The 22,695-nt window shown below is 32.4% G+C and overlaps 3 protein-coding genes across 6 annotated transcripts; 1 reads left to right on the top strand and 2 right to left on the bottom strand.

Annotated features, from left to right (window-relative positions):
- Positions 1–12,013: 12,013 nt before the first annotated feature.
- LOC123891229 lies at positions 12,014–16,162 on the bottom strand. The gene is made up of 5 exons (XM_045941077.1): positions 16,058–16,162; positions 15,812–15,916; positions 14,739–15,386; positions 12,996–13,163; positions 12,014–12,345 (listed from the first exon to the last, which is right to left on the bottom strand). Exons 1-5 carry the CDS (start codon positions 16,160–16,162, stop codon positions 12,136–12,138), a joined length of 1,236 nt encoding a protein of 411 aa, XP_045797033.1. The 3' UTR covers positions 12,014–12,135.
- A 1,307-nt stretch (positions 16,163–17,469) lies between these two features.
- LOC123902184 (peptidyl-prolyl cis-trans isomerase, chloroplastic-like) lies at positions 17,470–20,229 on the top strand. The gene is made up of 7 exons (XM_045951850.1): positions 17,470–17,739; positions 18,323–18,484; positions 18,626–18,767; positions 18,883–18,971; positions 19,096–19,150; positions 19,337–19,422; positions 19,817–20,229. The coding sequence occupies exons 1-7, from the start codon at positions 17,671–17,673 to the stop codon at positions 19,973–19,975; spliced, it is 762 nt and encodes a 253-aa protein (XP_045807806.1). The 5' UTR covers positions 17,470–17,670; the 3' UTR covers positions 19,976–20,229.
- LOC123902183 (uncharacterized protein C24B11.05) lies at positions 20,202–22,581 on the bottom strand. 4 transcript variants are annotated; one of them, XM_045951847.1, is made up of 8 exons: positions 22,467–22,581; positions 21,920–21,986; positions 21,732–21,797; positions 21,415–21,512; positions 21,175–21,300; positions 20,889–21,080; positions 20,687–20,752; positions 20,202–20,579 (listed from the first exon to the last, which is right to left on the bottom strand). In XM_045951847.1, the coding sequence occupies exons 2-8, from the start codon at positions 21,966–21,968 to the stop codon at positions 20,427–20,429; spliced, it is 750 nt and encodes a 249-aa protein (XP_045807803.1). In that variant the 5' UTR covers positions 21,969–21,986; positions 22,467–22,581; the 3' UTR covers positions 20,202–20,426. The 4 variants fall into 4 exon arrangements, with proteins under 4 accessions (XP_045807803.1, XP_045807804.1, XP_045807805.1 ...); XM_045951848.1 differs by having other exon boundaries at positions 22,473–22,522; XM_045951849.1 differs by lacking the exon at positions 22,467–22,581 and adding an exon at positions 22,170–22,259.
- Positions 22,582–22,695: the final 114 nt, after the last annotated feature.

The raw sequence follows: 22,695 nt of genomic DNA, 5'->3' as shown, positions 1-22,695 counted from the left end.
TTATAATATTATAAGAATATCTCCTACAAAAATTTAGAATTTTTTAACATAAGATTAATTATTTATGATTTTTTAAGCGCAAGAAACTAAAATTCGTATTTAATTCAGCCATTGTAAAACAAATTTAAACTTCTGCAATGGACCAAAAGCAGGGACAAAAAAAATCATATATAATGTGCTAAACATGACCGTGGAAAAAATTTAAAATTTTGAATGACATACACGAGTTGACTGAAAAGCAGAGACCAAAAATCATGATAGGAAATATTTGAGGAACCAAAACTTGCTGAAATTTTCATAGGGACTAAAAATGAAATTTGAAATATTTATTGGGACCAAAAACATATTTAACCGTAGATTCAATAGATTGTTTGACTTAGCAATAGACAATAATATTAGGGTAAATAGCTTTATACACCCCCGGCAAAATTGGTGAATTTTGTGTTACCCCAACAAATTATTTTTTTTAGATTACCCCCCTGCAATATGAAGATTCCTTGCATTTACCCCCTAGTTGCACAAGTAGACATATGACATGGACATGAGCGTGATGTGGCTTGACACGTGGAAATAATTGATTTTTTTATTTATTACGATGGCTGGTATGCGAGGTTGGGATGGGGTTTGAGGGAGGTGGTGGAGATGATGTCAGAGGCTTTTTGGGTGGGAGGAGGAGGCCTTAGCGGAGTATTGGGCTATTTTAGAAAGTTGTTATTCCATGTTAATGAATCAGACAAATGGAGATGGCATCTTGATCCAGATGATGGTTTTTCTGTTCGACGAGCATATCACATGTTAACGCATACTATTCTAGCTTCGACATCAACATAAAGAAATTATTTGGAATAAAATAGCTTCGTTGAAGGTGCCCCTTTTTGCTTAGCGAATACTAAATAACAAGTTACCAGCGAAAGATAATTTGACTCGCGCGGGCTCTTACATATTCAATGGCTTGCTTAAGTGGTTGCAAAGTTGATGAAAATATATATCGACCACTTGGTAGTTGATTGCGTTGTCACTAAGGTTTTGTGGTGTAAAGTTTTAAATTGATTAGGTGTGTGTTGTTCTTTACCAAACGTGGTTTCTGATCATGCATTCCAATTTTGTAGTAATGTTTATTCCAAAACGCATTTTCTGAAGTTTTTGGAAAACACGTTTTGAAGTTTTTATTCAAGGCGGGGAAAAATAATATATCAAAATAATATATCATGCGTTGTAGAATTTTTATATAATACTAGTAGTATATATATACTATATAAAGACGAAGCATGTTGAAAGTCAAAGATTGGTGCATGAAAGCTTAATCACTTTATTTGTTGATTGTGATTTTCCCTTGCTAAATACAAACAAGCCCTATCCTATATGGTTGTACGTTGTACAGTTGTGTGTGTTTTGGTGCTGTGCTGTTGAAATCAATAACTAAGCCCTATCCTATTCCTATTCCTATTATCATTCTAGTCAATGAGATTGAACGTTTGGGATGTTGTGGGGTGGGGGCATACGTTACAGTATTTTCTTTTGTAATAATATAGTTAGTTAATAGTTACAGTATTTAATTTTTTTTAACAAAGTTACAGTATTTAATTAGAAATATTATTGAAAATGCTAGAGTTTAAATTTTAGATTATCTATTTCTTCATATTTATTTATAGTGCGAGTTTACTCACTAGATTATTATTATTAGGCTAAGTAACAAAATATTCTATCTTATTCTCAAAATCTAAAGAGAATATAAATTTAGTGTTCGGTTAAAATATATAAGCATGTACGGACCCCAAAAAAAGTACGTAAAATATAATTATTTATTTATATGTGTTTTTCGCCTATAATCAAAATTGAATATAGGTATTTGGCACTACTAGAAAATAACATTTTAGCTGCCATGACATGTGTATTAGAGATGATTCTAAGAGTTTCGTTCTTGTCTAGAACGGAATGACACTCTCCTTTATACTTGATGGATGAAGGGGAAACACTTGGTCTACTCTCCACTATAAATTGGGTATATGACTTGCAACTTGATGGAATGATTTTTGAACTTGACCCTAAACGACCGGTACTTGTAGATAGTTTTCACGAGATGTCTTGGAATTTGGTGACATTTGTCCTCTCTTTATTTTAACAACTCTAGTATATTGAGTTTGCTTTAGACTTTGTTTGGATTGATGTAGTATAACGGAAAGGAGTGGAGCGAAGTAGAATGGAGCAGAATGAAATAAATATATGATTTCATTGTTTGGATAGTTTATGATGGAGCGACAAAAATTTACATTTCATCCATTACCTTTCAAATTGGGTGGAACAAAATTGTGGTTAAAGTGGATAAATTCTAATATGGACCACTTCATCAAGTGGTCCATGGTGGACCAGTCATGAATAACATTATGACGAATACGGATTTTACCAAATTCACCGTTGGATTGAAAGTTTATATCATATAGATCATCCAAAGAAAAATTTAGAAAAATTGAAAATCATTTGATATGTTATTGAGACACATCAAGATTAATGGTTTATTAAATAACGTACATCTTGATGGGACTCAATAACATATCAAATGATTTTCAAAAAAATTTAAAAAATTTATGGATGATCTATACGATATAAACTTTCAATCCAACAGTGAATTTCTTAAAATTCATATTCGTTAGATCACTTGTCTACGGTGGACCACTTGTGAAGGTGGTCCATCGTAGCATTAGCCGTTAAAGTGAAGGTATGGGATGAAATCCATTTCATCTTATTTCTTTCCATTCTATTGTTATTTTTATAATCCAAACAATGGAACATTAATCTATTCCATCTCTTCCCATTTCACTCCATCAATCCAAAGATAACCTATGAGACAAACAAAAAAGGTATATATGTCATGGTTTAGCAAGGATGACCACATCTCTAACTAACGTCCACTCGTTTTAAAATAAAAGTAGTACTCCCTCTGGTCTCAAATATACTCCATATAAGTAATTCTCTTTCTATAGATTCATTGAATCATAAATATATACTCCCTCCGACTTTATTTATAAGCAAAATTCAACAAAAACTCTTAGCTTTAAATATAAGCAAAAGTATTCAACCCTATTTGATGTTATTGTTGCAAAAATACCCCTCACTGATTGTTCTACTTTTTAAGATAACTGCATATAGTTGTTCGCAAATATCAACGTGTGCAAGTATACACAGTCAATTTGTAGCAAGTAATAAGAAAAGTATCGATCCCACGAGGATTACTTAGTGGAGCCTTATCTCATCAATTTTACAATTGTACTTATGCATATTAGGGAAAAGACAATTAAACATAATTTTGGTAAGAACAAGTAAAATAAAAGGAATGATTAAAACGGATTTGAAATCACAGGTAAAGAGTAGTTGGATTTATGATCTACTTAATGTCAATCGATGTTGTGTGAGTGATATGTTGTGTCAGGACTATTGCGAGCAAGCTTACCTAGTGGTGCATGTTATCAACGTTAGATGATAAAACGGCGGTTAAGGAGATTCCTATGTCTAGGTTCACACTTAGTTCGTTTTAGTTCGGAAAAGTTTGCTTCATTCTCACTATGGCCTTAAGACTTATGTCTAAGTCCTTTAAGAAAGAGTGATGTGTCCATACCCTACCATATTATTTCTCTAGATCCATTCAATGCTAGATGTCTCATAACAATGAACTTGTGTTTAAATCTAAGGTGATCAAGCTAAGATAAAAACATATAGAATTAATTCAAGAGAAAATAAAATAGCATAAACAACGCACATCACATCACATGGACAACACCGAAATCAATTAAGCTTCACATAATTCCAACTATACAGAGTTTAGCTCATATTAAATTGAGTAATCAATACAACCATAGATAGAGATTTACAAATCATAGAGAAAAATAAACCTCTGATCAACGGCGGCGAAGCACCGATTATCAGATCTCAGAGTCGCGTCTGCTCTTTACCGGAACGGCTGCGCTTGACAGTACGGATGATACATCTATGACAATCTTTCAAAGATAGTAAAATTAGGTCTAGAGGCCCCTTTATATAAGCATCAACATCGGGATCTGGGTCTTTAATGAGTGGGGAAAGATCAGCCCACTAACCAAAGAATATTCCTCAAAGTAGTCAATACAATAGAAAGTATTGTACTACACTAGAAAATAGTCAGGCTGTCTTTCCTCCACTATGCAGCTTTTGCGTCCAACCATTCAACTCTGACGTGGCCAAATTTGACTCACGCTTTGACTCCAGTCATCAAATCTGTACGAACTCAGGTTGTCTTGACTCTGATTATAATTAATTATCTCTGAGGCGTTCTTCAACTTCACTCAGTGGTCTGTCTTGACTCTTTTTGTCAATAAAACTACTCTCTCTTCATATAGGATTACATAAAAGCCTAAGTACATCACTAGACTCGAAAACATAATAAATGACTCTAAAGCAACCGTAAATCACCTTCTGGTCAGGTAATAATCAAAGTAATAGGGATAACAAACATCACATAAAGTGAGTTATCAATAGTCCCAATGCAAATTTAATGCATTATAAAAGATACTCCCTTCATTCCTATAAGACTTACTTTGACTAAATGCACTATTCATATGTCTTGTTTTGACCAACTTTTTTTTGGTACATAAAGGGGGGTTTGACCGTCTTTTTCTAAAAGTATATAAATATAAATATTATCATATAAGATCTTGTTTGATTTGTTTCGATGAGTATTTTCAAAATATTAATTTTTTATAATTTTTACTAATACACAATTAAAGATATTCGTAATCAAACTTATGTATTGATGTACGTACAATAGTCAATGAAATCTTATATTTTGGGACGGAAGGAGTACTAATATACTAAATGTAACAATTTTTTTTTTTTGGTACATAATGTAATAATTTTCTTAATGAGTGTAAAACAATAGAATTTAGCTTATTAGAAGTATAATATTTGGTTTTCACCAAAAAAAAAAAAGAAGTATAATATTTGGTCTAAAATATAGATCCTATCAGATACTTTCTCCGGTCCTATATATAAGAGAAGTTTTGCTTTTTAGATTTATTGTAAAATGAATGTGAAGAGAAGTATAATATTTGGTCTAAAATATAGATCCTGTCACATTCATTTTACAATAAATCTAAAAAGCAAAACTTCTCTTATATATAGGACTGAGGGAGTAATTAAATAATTCAATAAATCTACAAAGAGAATTTTTGTTAGTTTTAGACCAAAGGGAATAGCATTTCTGCAAAAACTATTTAGACCAATAATTACAGTACTATGTGGCATTATTTATTGTAGCTTATGCAAGTCAACTTCATTAATTAAAAACGAAATATAGTTGGAAGGAAGATGCATTAAATTAGTACGTCTTTTCCTTTTGACATCTTTTAAATTCCAAGTTTTTTTTTTTTTTTTTTATAAATAAAATGTAACAAAAATAAATTCAATTATCACTCTCCTTCTATTTTTGTTTCACATAGATTAAAAGAATAAACGAATAAATATAGCAATTTTATAAAACTGTTCCATTGAATATCTCTTCTCTTTTGGTTACAATGAATCTCTCTAAGTATTTACCTATATTATAAAAATAAGGTAGTATAATTAATGTGTACATTTGTATGAGAGTATGTGTTGCTAAATTGTCTTATAAAAAGAATAAGAGGGTTTCTCGCGAGCTTAACTCAGTTGGTAGGAAAATCACATATATTATATAGGGTCAGAGTTCGAACCTCGGACACTCCAATTATTCACATTTAAAGTGAAATTTCTAACCACTAGACTACTAAACAAACAAAAATGTCCAGAGGGAGTATTAAATATAGTACTCCCTCCGATCATTTTTATAAGAAACAGTCAATTTTTTAAATTCATTGAATAACTAATGTATTTGATCTATAATATAAATTAGATACGTTAATTGTTCAATGAACCTAAAAAATAAATGTTATAAAAAAACCGGAGGAAGTAAAATGGAATGAAACATAATCGAATATTCTTTTTTTTTTCTTATATTCCATGATATTCTGTATTCCCTTATTTTATTTTATTTTATATTTATAAGTGTTGTGTTAATTTTTAAAATTTGCTTTCAACTTTTAAATATGTTGAGCCGATTCTTATTAAAGTTATTTTTTTTAAAGAACTTGTATTGGATTGAGATTTCAAAAGACTATTTTGACAAAAAAAATCTTGAGGATTTTAAAAGACTTTGTGAGATTGTATTGATTTTGTGAGACTTTTTTGAAAGAGTTTTACAATCAAGATTCTTAACACAAGAATTCGTGAGATTTTATAACACAGACTCTTGAGATTTCGAGGTACTATATAGACTTTTAAGATCTTAATGACTCAATAAATTCGATACAAATTTCTTCTAAATAATGAATCAATCAATAATTAATAATCAATGAAAATGAATTATTCCTTAAAAAAATCAATAAATCAAACAAAACAAAAAAGGAAAAAAAAACTATGAATGATAAAAAAAAAAGCAACGATGATGAAATTGCAAAAAGAAGGTTGTATCAAATTATCAGAAAATGCAATATACCAAAATCAACGAATCAATATACGATGAAAAAAACAACGAAGACTTTTCTTTTTTATGAGAAATTCGTATCAAATTATTCTTTTGGTTGCAAAAAGTTGCAAATTATGTTACAGAAATTTTCCACATGCATAGATTGAAATAAACCATATATAGTTTGGTTGTTTATTCTTGCGTATGGATGTATACGATGAAGGATTTTAAACTGGAATGATATATAATAGCCATTCAACAAGATGATTGAAAACTATAGGAGGTTGTAAAAGAAAGAAGGTGAACTCCAATTTTGTGGGCAGAAAAAAGTCTATAGAAGAAAAGAAAAGTCTTGAGGGTTTGAGTGGGATTGTTGGATGACAAAAGTAATTTTCCAAATGTTATGCAAAGATAAACATATTCAAATTATATTGAGGAACTATTTTATGGATTCATCCAAATGACACTAAAAATTAGTTAATTAATAATTTTCTTCTTATTATTTTTTTGAATGGCTTTCTAATTATTTTAGAGTTACTTGCATATATAACACTCTATTTGATAAAGAAATAACGGATGATAAATAGTACACTAGTAAATTAACTACGATAAGTCTATTACATATTAAGATATGAAATTAACTTTTTTTTTTTGTTTTAGATGAAATGGTAATCCACTGAAATTAAACTCACATATAATTGTGAGATTTCGATTGGAACCCGGGTCACAATATCCGACCTAACAATTTCGACAATGTCTTTGCAAGTTGAGTTAGGACTTATTATACATCAAATTAACATTTGAAGTATAGCTAACTAAGTATGAAATTCGGGTTGGAATGCAATAACCAAATCTAGCAGCATTTAATTAAATAGAAATCTGTCTATTGTGTCAACACAAAATAAAACGTTACAATTAAGAAGAAAATTGTACTGTAGTATTGGAGTACAACAGCCAAATCTAGTAGAACACGAATAAAAAAAAATTATTTTATTTTTAAACATGAATAAATTAATATAAATTAATTATGTAGTAATAAATAAATAAAAAAATTCAAAAAAGAAAATAAAAAATAAAATAAAATAACGTATGGATTTCCCACTACCACTACGTACTCAATTAAACAGACGCTGCATGGTCATTGGATGTTAGTGATTAGTAGTGAAAATGAATATAGACAATTAAATTAAATAAATAATAATAAAAATAAGAATTAAAAGTGGTGAAAAAACATGATCACCAATTCGATAATGAGCACCAACTCCTCTACAAATGTTGATCAACCAAACCAACTAAATTATGACGATATGAGGCAAACTACGTGGTCCCTTTTGTTCTCTTTTCAACGTTATATATGATGAATAAAAGTGAAACAAAAACAAACCCATTACTTCATGTTCATAGTAGTACATATTTATATATAAAATAGATGTGCGGGAGGAAATATTAATAAAATACTCAATTCAATATTAATAGTCTTCGCTAAGAAAATTCTTAATTTATACAAAGATATGATGCAATACGACAATTATGTAATATAACCCTCCACGTGAAATCAAACAACACCATAGGCTTTGAGAATGGCCACTATGATATTATTATAGTTATAAAAGTAAAATAAAATAAGAGGAGAGATCCGTTGACTCCAGAGTAAGTTTCCATTGACTTACTCCGCTTAATAACTTGATATCGACATTATATTTCTTCAATCCAATCATTGAATTCAAAGATCTTATTGAGTAGATCAACTCCACAAATTTTAATAAAAATTCAAAAAATATAGTTATGTATTCAGACTATTGAAATTCAACGGTTTTTTTAAAAGTTTGTCATACGTTCAATTGAAGTTATCAGAAAAAGTATCAAACGATTTTGCATTTTTATAAAAATTTGTGGAGTTGATCTACTCGATGAGATCTTTGAATTCAACGGTTGGATTGAAGAAATATAATACCGATATCGAGTTATTAAGCGGAGTAAGTCAATGGGAACTTACTCCTGGAGTCGACGGATCCCTCCGTGTAAAATAAAGAATAAAAGTTGTATAAAAAATGGAGCAGCTAAAAGGAATATATTTAATGATGATATCTATATATATCTTCCAAAGCCACTTACTAGTAATTAATTAACAGCATATTCTAAGGTGGTCAGCATAGGGATTGGTTATTATACATAAGCTATCCTTATGCACCATGCATAAGTTACTTAGTGCACCCCCCAAATTACTAGCACACCCCCCAAATTTCTCATGCACCCCCCAAATTACTTGTGCACCCCCAAATTTCTCATGCACCCCCAAATTTCTCATGCACCCCCAAAATTTCTCGCACACCCCCAATATGACTTTTGCCCCCCAATTTTATTTTTTTGGTCCCCTCCACATTTCTAGCCTAAACCATTTTGTTGTGGGAATGGTTTCAGAGATATGCACTCCAAAACCATTAAGTGTATAAGATGGTTTTAGAGTACAACCCTATAATTAGAATACAAACAATAATTGTGATTTGAAACCATTTAACCAACATAATGGTTTCCAGAATTTTTAAAACCATATAAACACACATAAAACCATTTTACAATACAAATGGTTTCAGTGTATAACTATCTGAAACCATTTAACCAACATAATGGTTTCCAGAATTTTTAAAACCATAAAAACACACATAAAACCATTTTACAATACAAATGGTTTCAATGTATAACTATCTGAAACCATTTAACCAGCATAATGGTTTCCAGAATTTTTGAAACCATAAAAACACACATAAAACCATTTTACAATACAAATGGTTTTAGTGTATAACTATCTGAAACCATTTAACTGGTTTTAAATAATGATTATAATTGTACAAAAAAAAAACAATTATGATTCTAATTATAGGTTGTACTTCAAAACCATCTTATGCACGTAATGGTTTTAGAGTGTATATTTTTGAAACCATTCCCACAGCAAAATGGTTTAGGCTTGAAATATGGGGGGTTAAAAAAAAATTGGGCGCACAAGTCATCTGGGGGTGCGTGAAAAATTTTGGGGGGTGCGCTAGAAATTTGGGGGTGCGCGAGAAATTGGGGGGTGCATGAGAAATTTGGGGGGTGCACGAGAAATTTGGGGGTGCGCGAGTAATTTGGGGGGTACGTGAGAAATTTGGGGGGTGTGAGATTAGGTGTGAGTGTGTGAGTTGAGATTGGCTAGGATTATTACATGTGGATGCTCAATCTAATGGATGTTATTGACTTATGTACCATGCATAAGGATTACACTTATGTATAATAACTTCTCCCGTCAGCATATGCATGCTTTGTCCTCTCTTCACAAATAAGGTTATGGTGACAAAAAGAGTGAAGTAAAACAACAATTCATGGGCAAGTATAGCCGTATAGTAGGTGAAAGTAAAATAAGAAATGGGAAAGTTGCATCACGTGTTTAAATGACATCTTAAAGCTCAAATTTTAGTGTTCTTTTTAGGTAATAGGTAAGGTTTTTGATTCTTGGTATTAAGTAGTATTCATATGTTCACCTTAAAAGTCCACATTTTCAAGAGGTTGTGCGCTTTGAGGTTAATTCATCATAGTTTTGTCATTTATAGAAAAGACGCTTCAATGGTTTGAAATGTATGAGTATTATATATAAATTATCCTTAGTCTCGATTACCAAACGACGTGTGACTATTTTGGTGTATTCAGAACAATAGTCCCACAGCCGAGGCTAAGGGGCTAAAGGGTGTCGACCAATGAGTACATTTTGAGTTTATCTCGAGTACTCAATTTGAAGAGTGCAACTTGGTTTTTTTTTCCTATACTAAGGTAATGGACTTTTCATTTTATATATGTTGAAGTTGAATATATGGGACGAGGAAGGTAGAAGTCCACTTTGTGTCGGTTAATCAATGGAGTACTTACTAAAGAGTCGTAGGTTATGACAATAAGTGGCCTAGTTGCTGTTTTTTTTAATGACTATATTAACTCTAATAATTTATAAAGTCTTCCTTTTGTCATATACTCATTACATTAATTAGTTTGTCGCATCCAATGACTTGCAGATCAAATGGCTTGGGGAATATATTAAGGCATGCAGCTTAAAATCTGTAAATTAATTAGTATTTTTAGATTTTATATGAATATATGATGCATTGGTGTGGGCATCAACATGTTGGACGTGAACATGCATAATTGTTTAACAATAGTATATCCTTAACGAGGATGACAATTTTTTTGGCATACAGATAATATTTTATTGACATTATATAGTATTATTAGTTAATGTTTGTTCAAAATCAACGATAACATAGAGTAGAGCAAAAATTCAATAGCAACCAACACCAAACAAATAAAGCAATAATGATAGCAAATAATAAAGAAAAAACAACACAAATATTTGTTACTCAGTTCACTCCAAAGTTGACCTACATCTAAGAGAGAGAGCAACTCTCTGTTCACCGTAGAACAATGTTTACAAGATATTCAAATAGGTTACAAGAAATTAGCCTAAAGAGTTCATGAAGAACAGAATCCTAATTTCTAACCATTTCTCCCAACCTCTCAACAACAATGATGGACTATTAGTCTCACTCCCAAGATGTTTGTAATGTGTTTCCCAAACTTAGATCTACCCCAAAAAGCACTCGACCAAAGTGATTATTCCCTCCCTTTGTCTTTCTAAGTGTTTCAAAAAAAAAAAACCCTAAAAGATGTCATAAAAACACAATTTTCATCAAATACTGTGGCGCTAGATGCCTCACGTCTACACATGGATGCCTCACGTCCAACTCAGAAGAGGCAGGAACACCTTAAGTAGCCTTTAGCCGCGTCATGTATGGACCAGAAGATAACGATCGGAATTTGAGAGTTTAAACCGCTGCCATTCCAAGTGCCCTGTGTTTTCCTAGTGTCCAAACTTCAAGTTTATGACTTTCAAATGAGATTTTAAGGCACACACAACACTTTGTTTCAACTTAGAAAGTACGTATAGTTGTATGCCCAACAAATTAACGAATCCTGAATCATGCTAATTTTTATATGAAAAAAGAAAGGCTCATCCTAACAAATGTCCTAAGGCTACTTGTTAAGGAAATAAAGCAAACCTTTTATGTGAAAAGAATAGTAATTTTTAAAATTTGAAGACATTGAATGCACGATTTTTAAAATTATATTTTCTTAAGACATTGTTAGCATTTCCCATAAAGAAATTAATCTTATACTCAAATGAGTCTAAAAGGGTATTGGTTCAAGATGTTTTCTCCCCCGACCCCCGTGATTCTTTTATACTCCCAATATTTCAATTTTGCTCTTGCAAAAAACTTCGGTTCGCAGAAACCGGATTTTTTCTAGTACAAATTCAGAGTAAATTTCGGTTTTTATAAACCGGAATTTGTTTTCAAGGCAAAAAAAAACTTCGGTTTCTATAAGCCGAAGTTTTTTGCAAGGGCAAAATTGAAAATTCAGGGAGTATAAAAGAAACACGGGTTTGGGAGAGAAAACATCTTGGTTCAAAGTAAAGATCTGTGGTCCAGTCCAGAACTTGAAGATATTTTAGAAGAATATGGCCAAGCTTGTAGCCTTACCAAGTGAGAATTGACACAAAATGAACTTTACTTGTATTCATTTTTCTATGATATTTACATTACTCATTCGAATTGATTTGCATTTACAGTTCTGTCAGTAGCTTTCTGAGCTTCTCCCCTTATGGAAGTAAGGTTCTTTTTTATCTCGCTGCAAAGTCTACCCTCTATGAGCCGAATGGGCAACCACATCTTCGGCTTAACTTCAACAATGTATGAAAGTGTTGTGTTAGTTTCTCGAAACGGAGACTCCTCGCAACTTCCATTGCTGAACGTCTGCAAAACCATCATTGTCTAGGTTGTTAGCATTGCATTTGTGTGTCAAGTGTCAACCTCGGCGAATACATGGTTTTGAAATCTCATAAACTTAGCATCGTTCAAGACAAAGCCATTGAACATATTGAAAATTGAGGAAGGTTGTCTGTGAGGAGAAAGTGAAGACAAAAAGCAAACAAGACAATAATATAGCTGTTAAGTTTCACATAAATCAAAGATATGTTAATGTTACACTTCATTTCTAGTTGGTCACAAAAAAACACTAGCCAAGATCCATTCAGAAGTTTATATCAATATTTGAAACTAGGACCAAACTTGATTTAAGAAACCGTTTTCCAAATTTTCTACAAACACATTTTTTTTTTCATTGTTTCATGTTTTCCAAGACCGACATAGGAAATAGTTAAAATAATGAAAAACTGAATTTTTATACAAATTTTTTAAAACAGAAAACAAAATAAAACTAAGGTATCATTTTAAAAGGAAAACAGAAAAAAAAAATCTCAAACCAGTTCATTCTAAAAATTCAACATTTGAAAAATACTTGGGAAGTAGAGCAGTGACTCAAATTCCTATTCCTGTAGCTTTGTATGATTCTTACGCTGGATCCAAAAAGATTCTAACAAGACGGGAAGAAACAAAAATCCTACCTGCAAAATAGACCATTTTCCTTCAAAGAGCTGAAAATCCCCTTCAACCATCTTGAAGTCTATGTCACGCTTCATACCAGATGGAAGAGTCTCCAATTCTTTCTCATAACAATCTATAACTCCTCTAGCATCAAATTTTAACCCAAATGCCAAGTTCTGCTCTCCGATCTGTTAAGATAATTGAACAGCAATAAATTTAATTCAAACAAAATTCATGAACAAGGAAAAAACATAGAAAATATATCAGTTTGTAGTTCAGGTCGGGGGGAAATAAAATCATGCTGTGCCATTGAATTTCTAAAGGTTGTAACTTGGAGAAAGTAAATTAGGCAAAACCATACTTGGCCATGCTATGATGTAATTTCTTATACAGTTCGATTTTAACCTAATATTCAAAATTGTATATTGTCTATCTGTCACAAGAAACTAAGCGTAACATCCCTCTGACTCAGTTTGAAAGTAAAATGACGCACCAACTAATGTGTATTATGTGAACTCATAATACACCAACGTCAGTATGTACTACCACACTTTAAAGGCGTAGTTAAATATGCATCATCACTAACCACGGTTGATGCATATGATACACGATCATATATTATGAAGTAGGATGCAAAAAAAAAGCCACTCATGATCGCAACGCCTGTGCTTTTAGCTAATGCTTTCCAACATAATCCTGTTGACCTATGTTTTTTCATACCTACTCTAGTATGAGGTAGTTGTGCGTGTTGTTTGTGAGGGTAATGCAAGTTATATTTCAGCATTTAAAACCGGTCCAAAGGACTAACCCTATTAGATGGAAATAACAATTGGAGGAAGAAGAAAGTTCATGACATATACCAAACTATATTCTATTGAAAACTAGTGAGCTTTAAAAGCCCCACAAACAATAACCCTTTTGTTTATACATTGTAAGTTTCAGTAGCAAGGGCAAGGGCAAGGTCAAAAAGTCCATTACAGAGAAGCAAAACCAAACTATAAAGTACAACATTTCATACTGAGTATAACTGTATTCATTTCCATGTTAGATGTAACAGGTGTATTTGGTAGCTCCTTATATAGAACTACACCGATTTTTCTGGTAACTTCTAGTTTGATCAAGGTGTCCACAGAAAATGACTCTGCTAATGAAGGAGAAAGGTCCCTCCCTACTACTTTTACCTTTATGTTTGGAATCATCATGGTGACACCATATTTTGCTAAAGCTTCAAAGTGTAGCTTTTACCAGAATCGCACGGCGCCACACACACACACAATGATTCTGCCAAATTTAGTGTTCAATCCAAAGTCTAAACATGTAACTAAACTTCTATACCTAATAGCACAAATCCTCGTGAGAGCCGTGTTGTATCGAATACAAATAATCCCTAATACACATGTACCGGACAATAGTACAACCTAGGAATCACTTTTCTAATTCTCTAACTTTTTTTGTTAGGTCAAGTAGCCTGGTGGCTAGAAATGAATTAGTGGATTGTCTGGGATTCGAACTCCGACCCATACATATATATATATAATGTCATGTCCCTACTAACTGAGCCAAGCTCGGGGGTGGGGTTCTCTAGTTCTCTAACTATACTTAATTAAAAAAAAACCAAAGGTGGGATTAATAAGCCCAAAACAACACTAATATATGATTTGAAAGTCATAAAATTAACAAAATGTATTGGAAAACATAATTCAAAAAACATGCAACAAAAATCATAAAAAAAACCAAACTTTAAGATCCCCCATTGAATTTACCTGCAAAAGACGAGCAAAATTGGGACCCTTTTGGATCAATTTGCTGAGAGCAAGACCAGGAATGAAATCAGCCAACCTTTCATAATCAGTCAAGATATTCCAAATGGAATGAAGTGAAGCATCAATGGAAATCCTAGACTCAATTCTGCGTGAATTCTTCTGCTCAAGCTTCATGACCTCTATGTATACACCATCTTCAACCAACGAGTCTGAGTCTTGTTCAACTTGATCATCCTCTGTCACCAACAAATTACCAGAATCATCATCATTATCGGGGTTTAAAGTGGTTGAGTTGTTGGGTTTGGAAGCGCGAGAGAAGAAAGGAGTGGATGGTTTAGGAGAAAGGGTAATTGATGAATGAAAAGGATGAGAGGAGAAGAAAAGGGATGATGAGGTGGTTGTGGAAATGGAAGTGTTTGATGGTTGAAGAAGGAATGGAAAAGCTTGTGTGGAGACTGGAATAGCACGCATTGTTCTCTTCTTCTCTGTTTTCTTGTATTCATTCAGCGGTAGTATATTCTCTTCTCTCTTACGGTATTTAACTGCATTTTTCTCCGCAAAACCATAAGTTAAGTTGTAATTATTGACTTGGATACTCTCACCATCACCAATAATCACTTCATCAATGTGATAAAAGTTCTTCTTAGCCTTTTAGTGGTAAAAATGTTCAATACACAAAGGGAACTATCTCAATTTTATGGACAAGAATATATTGTCAATCATATTCGTTTGTCTCTTAACAAACTTTACTTCAAAATTTACGCAAGATAACATAATTTGAGTACTGTTGACAACAATTAAACTAAATTTTGGGACACCACTATCTTTGCGAAGTTTCGGCCGAAAAATTCGTAATTAATTCATCCGACATCAGAAAATTACGATTCTTTCGTGGTTTTGCTTGTTTTAGTTTGAATAGCTTTAGCCAACGCATGTGGGTCGCTTTCAAACTAAACCCTATCAAAGCCTGTATGATTGACTTCCTTCATGATATGCAAGAGAGTCCATGCTTCACTTTCCACCGTTCACATGGTGGCTTGTTGTCTCTGCGTGAAACTAGCCATTGTTATTACCCCGACTTCAACAAAAAATGCAGCGTCAACATTACATTTTACCCCAATGCAAGGTTTTTCCCATCTACCAATAGTAGGAGTTGCAACATTAAATTTTTCGTCATGCTTCGGATGAATAACAAACCAATTGTTTCACACATACTATGCAATTCGCCCGACTTGGTTCGGTAAGATGAGACTATCATTCCAAACTACATCGTTTTAGTGATGTCATATGCTCCATAAAAGTGTTGCAATTCCACCCACAATTGCTCGGTCTTTATTTCGGCACATCGCAAACACTCTATCTGCGGCAAGACCGCGTTGATACACATTATTATCCAGGACAACAAACCTACAGCCTGCCAGCATTCTCGAGTTGTAGTGCAGTCGGAAAAAACGTGGAGGTCATCTTCAACCTCGTTCTTACATATAGGGCAGTGCACCTCACAGTCCACACGTCGTTGATATAAACGAACTTGCGTCTGAGACAACCCCGACATAAATGATTAGTGAAATTAGTTATTTTTTTATAAGCAATGTTAGTTGTTAGTATTATAATGTTAATGTTAGTTTTTTCTCCTTTGCCAGGACTTCAACCCTGGACCTCCTACTCCTTAACCCTTAGCTCAATTAACTTAACCAATTGAACTACTCATCCCACGCCGAAATTAGTTATCGTTAGTGAAAATTTTATACTTATATACAAACAAAAACTTGAAAAAACAAATCCAATTTGACAACCCACAATTAATAATGTTTTGGTGAATACGGAAATATAGCTAATGTGATATGGAAGTTGTTGATAGGATCAAATCGGTTAGCTTGATCTTAGTTTATTTGTAAAGAAGTAGAAAAAAGAACGAGTCAGGTTAACATGTGATTTAATAAGATAACTAAATAAACAAATTTAACATTTAATAATATAAAATATTTAATGTTTAGAAAGTTGAATACTCCAAATTCAATAAAGATAACTAAGTACACAATTTTTAAAAGAATATTTTTATATTTTCCACAAAGAATTTGTCTTTTGCTAATTGGTGGAGTAATCTACTTTCTTCTTTCGATGCATTTGACTTGAAGTATTTTGTGTTGGATTTGAGTACCTCTATCCTTCATTTTAATGATGTTTTTTTTTTAATAAAAAAAAGGGTTTTTGCATTATTGGTCTTTTTGATCAATTTTATTTCATTAAGGTACCTAAACATGGGATATAACGACAAAATTTCAAAAATTTGATTTATTTTTTCTCTCAAGTTCTTTTTGTATGAGATGATTTTATTCGAGACATGTCATTGAATTAAGATTCTTTCAAGTGATTTTTTTTTTATTTTAGAAAATAATGTGAAATTTAGACAATTAAAATATAAAGAAGGAATAATACACTTCGACTTTTGTATCATTTATATCTCTTCATTTTATTTTATTTTATTTTATGATTAAACCTCTTATCTTTTTTTTGTTATATACTTCCTCTATCCTAAAATATAGTAAATAAAAATTGGTCAAAAAAATGATTAATTTGGTCTAAAATTTAGACCATATATATTAATTTTATTGATTAATATATTTATTTGTATTTTGGGACGGATGAAATATAATTTTTTTTGAAAAATTGGTTACAAGAAAAATATTACATGATGAATATGGATTTTGGGGAATGTTTATTTTGATAATAAAACAATTGTTTATCTGAAAGGAAAAAAAATAAAATCAGTTTATCCTTTTAGATAATGCCACTTGTGGTTTGTGTGCCTTTAGGTTTGAGCTAAAGTGATAAGTTAAAAACTTTTTGAGTTTGAAAAACAGCATTGAGTGATAAACCCAGAAAGAAAGAGCATTTTTTTCCTTCTTTCCATTAACTTGTTGTCATAGTCATGGCATCTTCCTTCTCAACACAGTTGGTTCAGAGTCAGAACTTACTTCCTCGTTTTCATGCTGTACAGGTTACTATTTAATTCTTATTAATCTTGTTCATAACTCTTAATCTTTAAATGTAAGTTAACTTGTATGCATAAGTAACATTTTATCTTCAGGCTACGTTGGCAATGCCAAATTTTGAGCTTAATTATGACTTATACTTATAAGCTCATATTGAAAACAAAGAAACAAATTTGTTTGGTAACGATTTTTTCTCATGAGCTTATAGCTTATTTTTACTAGTTTATAGCTTATTTTGATAAGCTAATTCAATTAACTTATTGCTTAAAGCTTACAACTTATCATTTTTTCTTCCAATTTTACCAAACACTACAAATTCAATCAGGTAGCTTATCCGCTATAAGCTAGCTTACCGGCTATATGCTATTTTTTGCCAAACATGGCCTCAACTCAATGTCTCAAGAGAATGTGTTACTAAGTAGGTAGTTATGAAGTGTTGGAAAAGGTTGGAGCTGTGGCAAATAGAATTTCTTTACCACGGTTTCTGTTGAATTTGCACTATGTGTTTCATATGTCGCAACTCAGGATGTGTATGACTATATTATTAATGGGAAATTTTGGTTTTTTCTTTTGTTTCCTTCTTTTTAGGGGAAGCCACATGTAGTGTGTAGCAGTGTCAGATCACAGCTTGGATGTAGTAAATTGTCATCAAGCTATCATTACGCAGCGAGGCTTTCTGTGTCACAAAAATCTAAAGCGAAATCAATCACTTCTCGGAGAATAACATGTTCTAGTAGTGCTACTGAAAATGTAAGTGTATTTGGAATTTTGATTGCTGAAAAAAATGCTAGTATTTGCTTTGATCATAAAAATAATTGGCAAATTTGGATAGTCAATTTGCAGTGATTCGCAACATTGGTTCATTATCTTACATGGTTCTGTTACTTCTAGGTTGAAGAGCTGCAAGCCAAAGTAACAAACAAGGTTTTCTTTGATATAGAAATTGGGAATAAACCTGCTGGAAGAATTGTTATTGGCCTATTTGGAGATGTTGTTCCCAAAACAGCTGACAATTTCCGAGCTTTGGCCACTGGTAAGCAATCAAATTTTTCTTCAGTATTTTTGTCGTTGTACGTGTACAAGTATCGCGATGAAATGGGTTGTGTGACACATCATGTTATTTATCATGTTGAATAATCCCTGTGCAGGAGAGAAAGGATATGGCTACAAAGGATCCTTCTTCCATCGTATAATCCCAAAATTCATGATTCAGGGAGGCGACTTCACTGAAGGAAATGTGAGTGGTGTTATATTTTGTTAATGTGCTTGCATTTCATGCTCATATATGCAGTCGCGCATTTCCATGTATATGCATGATGTTAAGGTTTGTTTCACTTCAAATATGTTTTACTTCGATGCAGGGAACTGGTGGAGTCAGTATCTATGGTGGTAAATTTGAAGATGAGAATTTTGATTGTATGTTTCTTTTGGTGCTTAATCAGTTATATTGAATTTCTTTTTTTTTATTAGTAATCGGTATTCAAAGTTTTGCTTTAACCATTATTCAAATTTAAATTTGTTATGTTAATCTCCTTCAGATTGGACTTTCAATGGATGACTAATATATAGCATACATGTTGAAAAACAAAACTTTCTTTGCAGTGAAGCATATTGGTCCCGGAGTTTTGAGCATGGCGAATGCTGGTCCTAATAGCAATGGCAGTCAATTTTTTATTTGCACTGTACCGGTAAGATGCATTTTTCCGCCTTCTATCACTTTAAGAATCAGATAAGGGGAGTGTTCGAGTAAACAGATTAATGAACTGCTTATTCAATAAACTATTTCAAGGCACTTAAGTGCCTATACATAAGTTGTTCTATGGAATTTATCGAAATAAGCTGAAATAGCTTCTAGATACGTCACAAGCTATCCTCGTAACTTTCAAATTGAAGCAACTAACCCTTGGCAATTTAACATTAACAGAGCTCTATCTATTGGTAACCCTTGGCAATTTATATTAGCAAAATGTTGATGTTTAGCACGCGCGCGCACACATACACACATATTTTTTTGAAGATTATTTCATATCGTTTTGATTTAGGCTTTGATACTAATTAAATTCTGTGACTTTCATGATGTAGACTCCATGGTTAGACAATAAGCATGTTGTGTTTGGACATGTCATTGAGGGAATGGATATTGTGAAGACACTTGAATCACAGGAGGTAAGCAGCTACAACAATTATCCCGAGAAACCATGCAAAATCGCTAATTCTGGAGAACTGCCTATAGATGGTTGATCTTTACTCTGAAGTGCTGCGCATTCTTCTTACTGTGTCAAGTGCAATTTAGTTACGGAGGGTGTTTCAGGAGGAAGGGGTTTTGTTCAATTCGTGTGTTTGAATTGTCATCGCTCTGTTCAAATAAAATTAAATGCACCGAAAGGTCATTTAGCGAATTACTTATTTTGTAAGGAGAGATACAATACAAACATTTTGCATTACAAGACCTGTACCAAAATCCTTATAATATAATTGTACTTTTGTATTCTAAATTTATGCTTCTGAACTTTGCATTTAATAGTCTCGCATCCATTTTGTGATGCCATTTGCAAGATTCATACATTTAAGCACCACTATACTGTGGAGACAATTGCATAATTATTGTAGATTTAGATAGACAAAACTCTGCCGAGGTACAAACTTTTGATTTGCCTGATAAGCTTACTAAAATATTTTATCGAAGCAAAACCTATGCATGGACCGTGGCTTCAACGGCAAGAGATTGAATCATTTGCTGTTGGTTTCCTTCTTCAACCTCCCATATTTCAGGTAATGCTTCTCTGATATTATGAATGCTGTTAAGAGCATGGTCAGCACCGGGTACTAAATCCGAACGACCCACCTGCCATCAGTATGTTGTTACTTGTTAGCTTTTATTACATTTATGACCACAGATTATGGAACTATAATACATAGAGTATAGATAAAAAATTATGGAGTATTTCTTACAATAACAGTGTGAAATCCAGCTACTTTTCCACTTGCAATATTTCTAACACTGTCATCAAAGAAAATCTGCAGAAGATATAAGAGAACTATCATGCATTGATTCCAAGAGTTTCAAATCTAGGGGGTTCAAAAATATATTCAAATAATCACATAAAATAAGTAATCTCCCCATGTCACTTTTTAGTTAAGTAATCAATCTTACTGTTTTCTTCGGATCCACGTTTGCAATTCTAATAGCAGCCTCAAAGGCTTCTACAGATGGTTTGCAGAGGATTTGTCGGTAGGAGTTGAGAGGATTAAGCGTTTCGAAGCATATGATGCCCTCAAAGCAATCTTCCAAGCCAAGCCTGCTGAGAACTTCAACCGCATGTGCGTGATCTGCATTGGTGAATATCTGCATAGAATATTTTGAGTATTTGAATATTACAATTATCGAATGCTCTTCAATGAACAAACTAGTAAGGAAGATCAAATTTTTTCTGACATACTATTTTACGCTGAGGCATGGAAAGCAGAAGGTTCCTTAACACTAAATCTTGCTTCAGTTTCTCATATGGTAATCTTCCATGCACATAAGCATGAAACTCATCATTGTCAAACTCATAACCAAGGGCCTGATAAGAAATTAAGACTAAAACTTAGAAAAACTAGTTTATATCATATCATTGATATTGAATTAGTATTTCAGAAGAAAACTAAGGTTAATAATGCCAATTAGGCATAGATACCTTCAATCCTGCCATAGTTGTCCCATGTTCCACATACAAATCCAGGCACATCTTTGGTACATTACTTTCTTCAATATGCAAGTATTCCAACATATATTCTGTAAACAAGCTTTGATCAATTATAGACTTCTATTACAATTTAGATATATACATGTAAAATAATCTGAACACTCGAATTGAAAGTTGGGCCTAACTCATCCCTACAAAATCAGCTTATAAGATGAGGATTGCCTCTGCTTTATAAACATATATTCAGGCTGTCTCACAACCGATGTGAGACTTCTTAAAGCTCTAAAATAACTTATTTACACTTGTACCTTGTATGTTTCTGCGACACGCCAAATTGATCCCTAAGCTCAATGGATAGAGAGTGTCATCCATATCTGTTACCAAACATGTGGAAATATAATCAATATTACTTTTAAGTTCCTTCTGTATGAAAATTTAAGGAGAAAATGAATCATCATTAACATATTCATGCAAGAGTATCCATCATTGATTTTACCGAAAAGTAAGCACTCATATTTGACTCCAGCAATCCTGCGAGTATCCATCTTGAAAGAGCTTTGAATCTGCATAAAAATTTCAGTAAACAAAATTTAAATTTTCTCTTGTTTTTTCTTCAAGTCAAGTCTTAAAATCATAAGTTCAAGAGTATTTTCAGTAGCTTAATAATAGTTAGTTAATAGGCACCATATTTGAAGTTTGATGAACATAACAGAAAAGTTTGAAATAAAAAAGCTACTAAGACACACCTAACAAAATAGTTTCAAAGCAAAACAACCAAAATCTAAGCCATCAACACACCAAATTTGACCATAAGAAAGACATACTTGATGATCTAAGAATTCAATGTAAGTATATGTATATCAATCATTTCATGGCTTTATGATTAATTAATTAATTAATTCAATGCAAGGAGGAACATTGTCCATCAATAATTATGGACCATATAATAAAATATTATTAAGACTTTATGCATGTTTTGTTGATAATATCAAGACCTTAATGGTGGGAAAAAAAAAGTATAGCAAAACTAAAGGAAACAATACCTGGACCTTAAACTATGGTGTTTGATTGTAACACCTCTGAAGAATGAATTGCTTGTGGCTAACAAATTCTATTTATACGTGTGTGTGTGTATGAATTTTAGGGAGGACCCACCACTAAGTTGAATGTGCTAGCTGACTCAATTTATGAGGTGTTAAGCATTCTTATTTTTCTATTCTTATAATAAAATCAACATCTAATTTTAAATATTTTCAGTCATTTTCTTTCCAT

The sequence above is a fragment of the Trifolium pratense genome, linkage group LG1 (assembly GCF_020283565.1).
Source record: "Trifolium pratense cultivar HEN17-A07 linkage group LG1, ARS_RC_1.1, whole genome shotgun sequence".
Classification (NCBI taxonomy): Eukaryota; Viridiplantae; Streptophyta; class Magnoliopsida; order Fabales; family Fabaceae; genus Trifolium; species Trifolium pratense.
The sequence above is the reverse complement of the archived record's forward strand: the minus strand, read 5'-3'. Positions and strand labels throughout refer to the sequence as shown.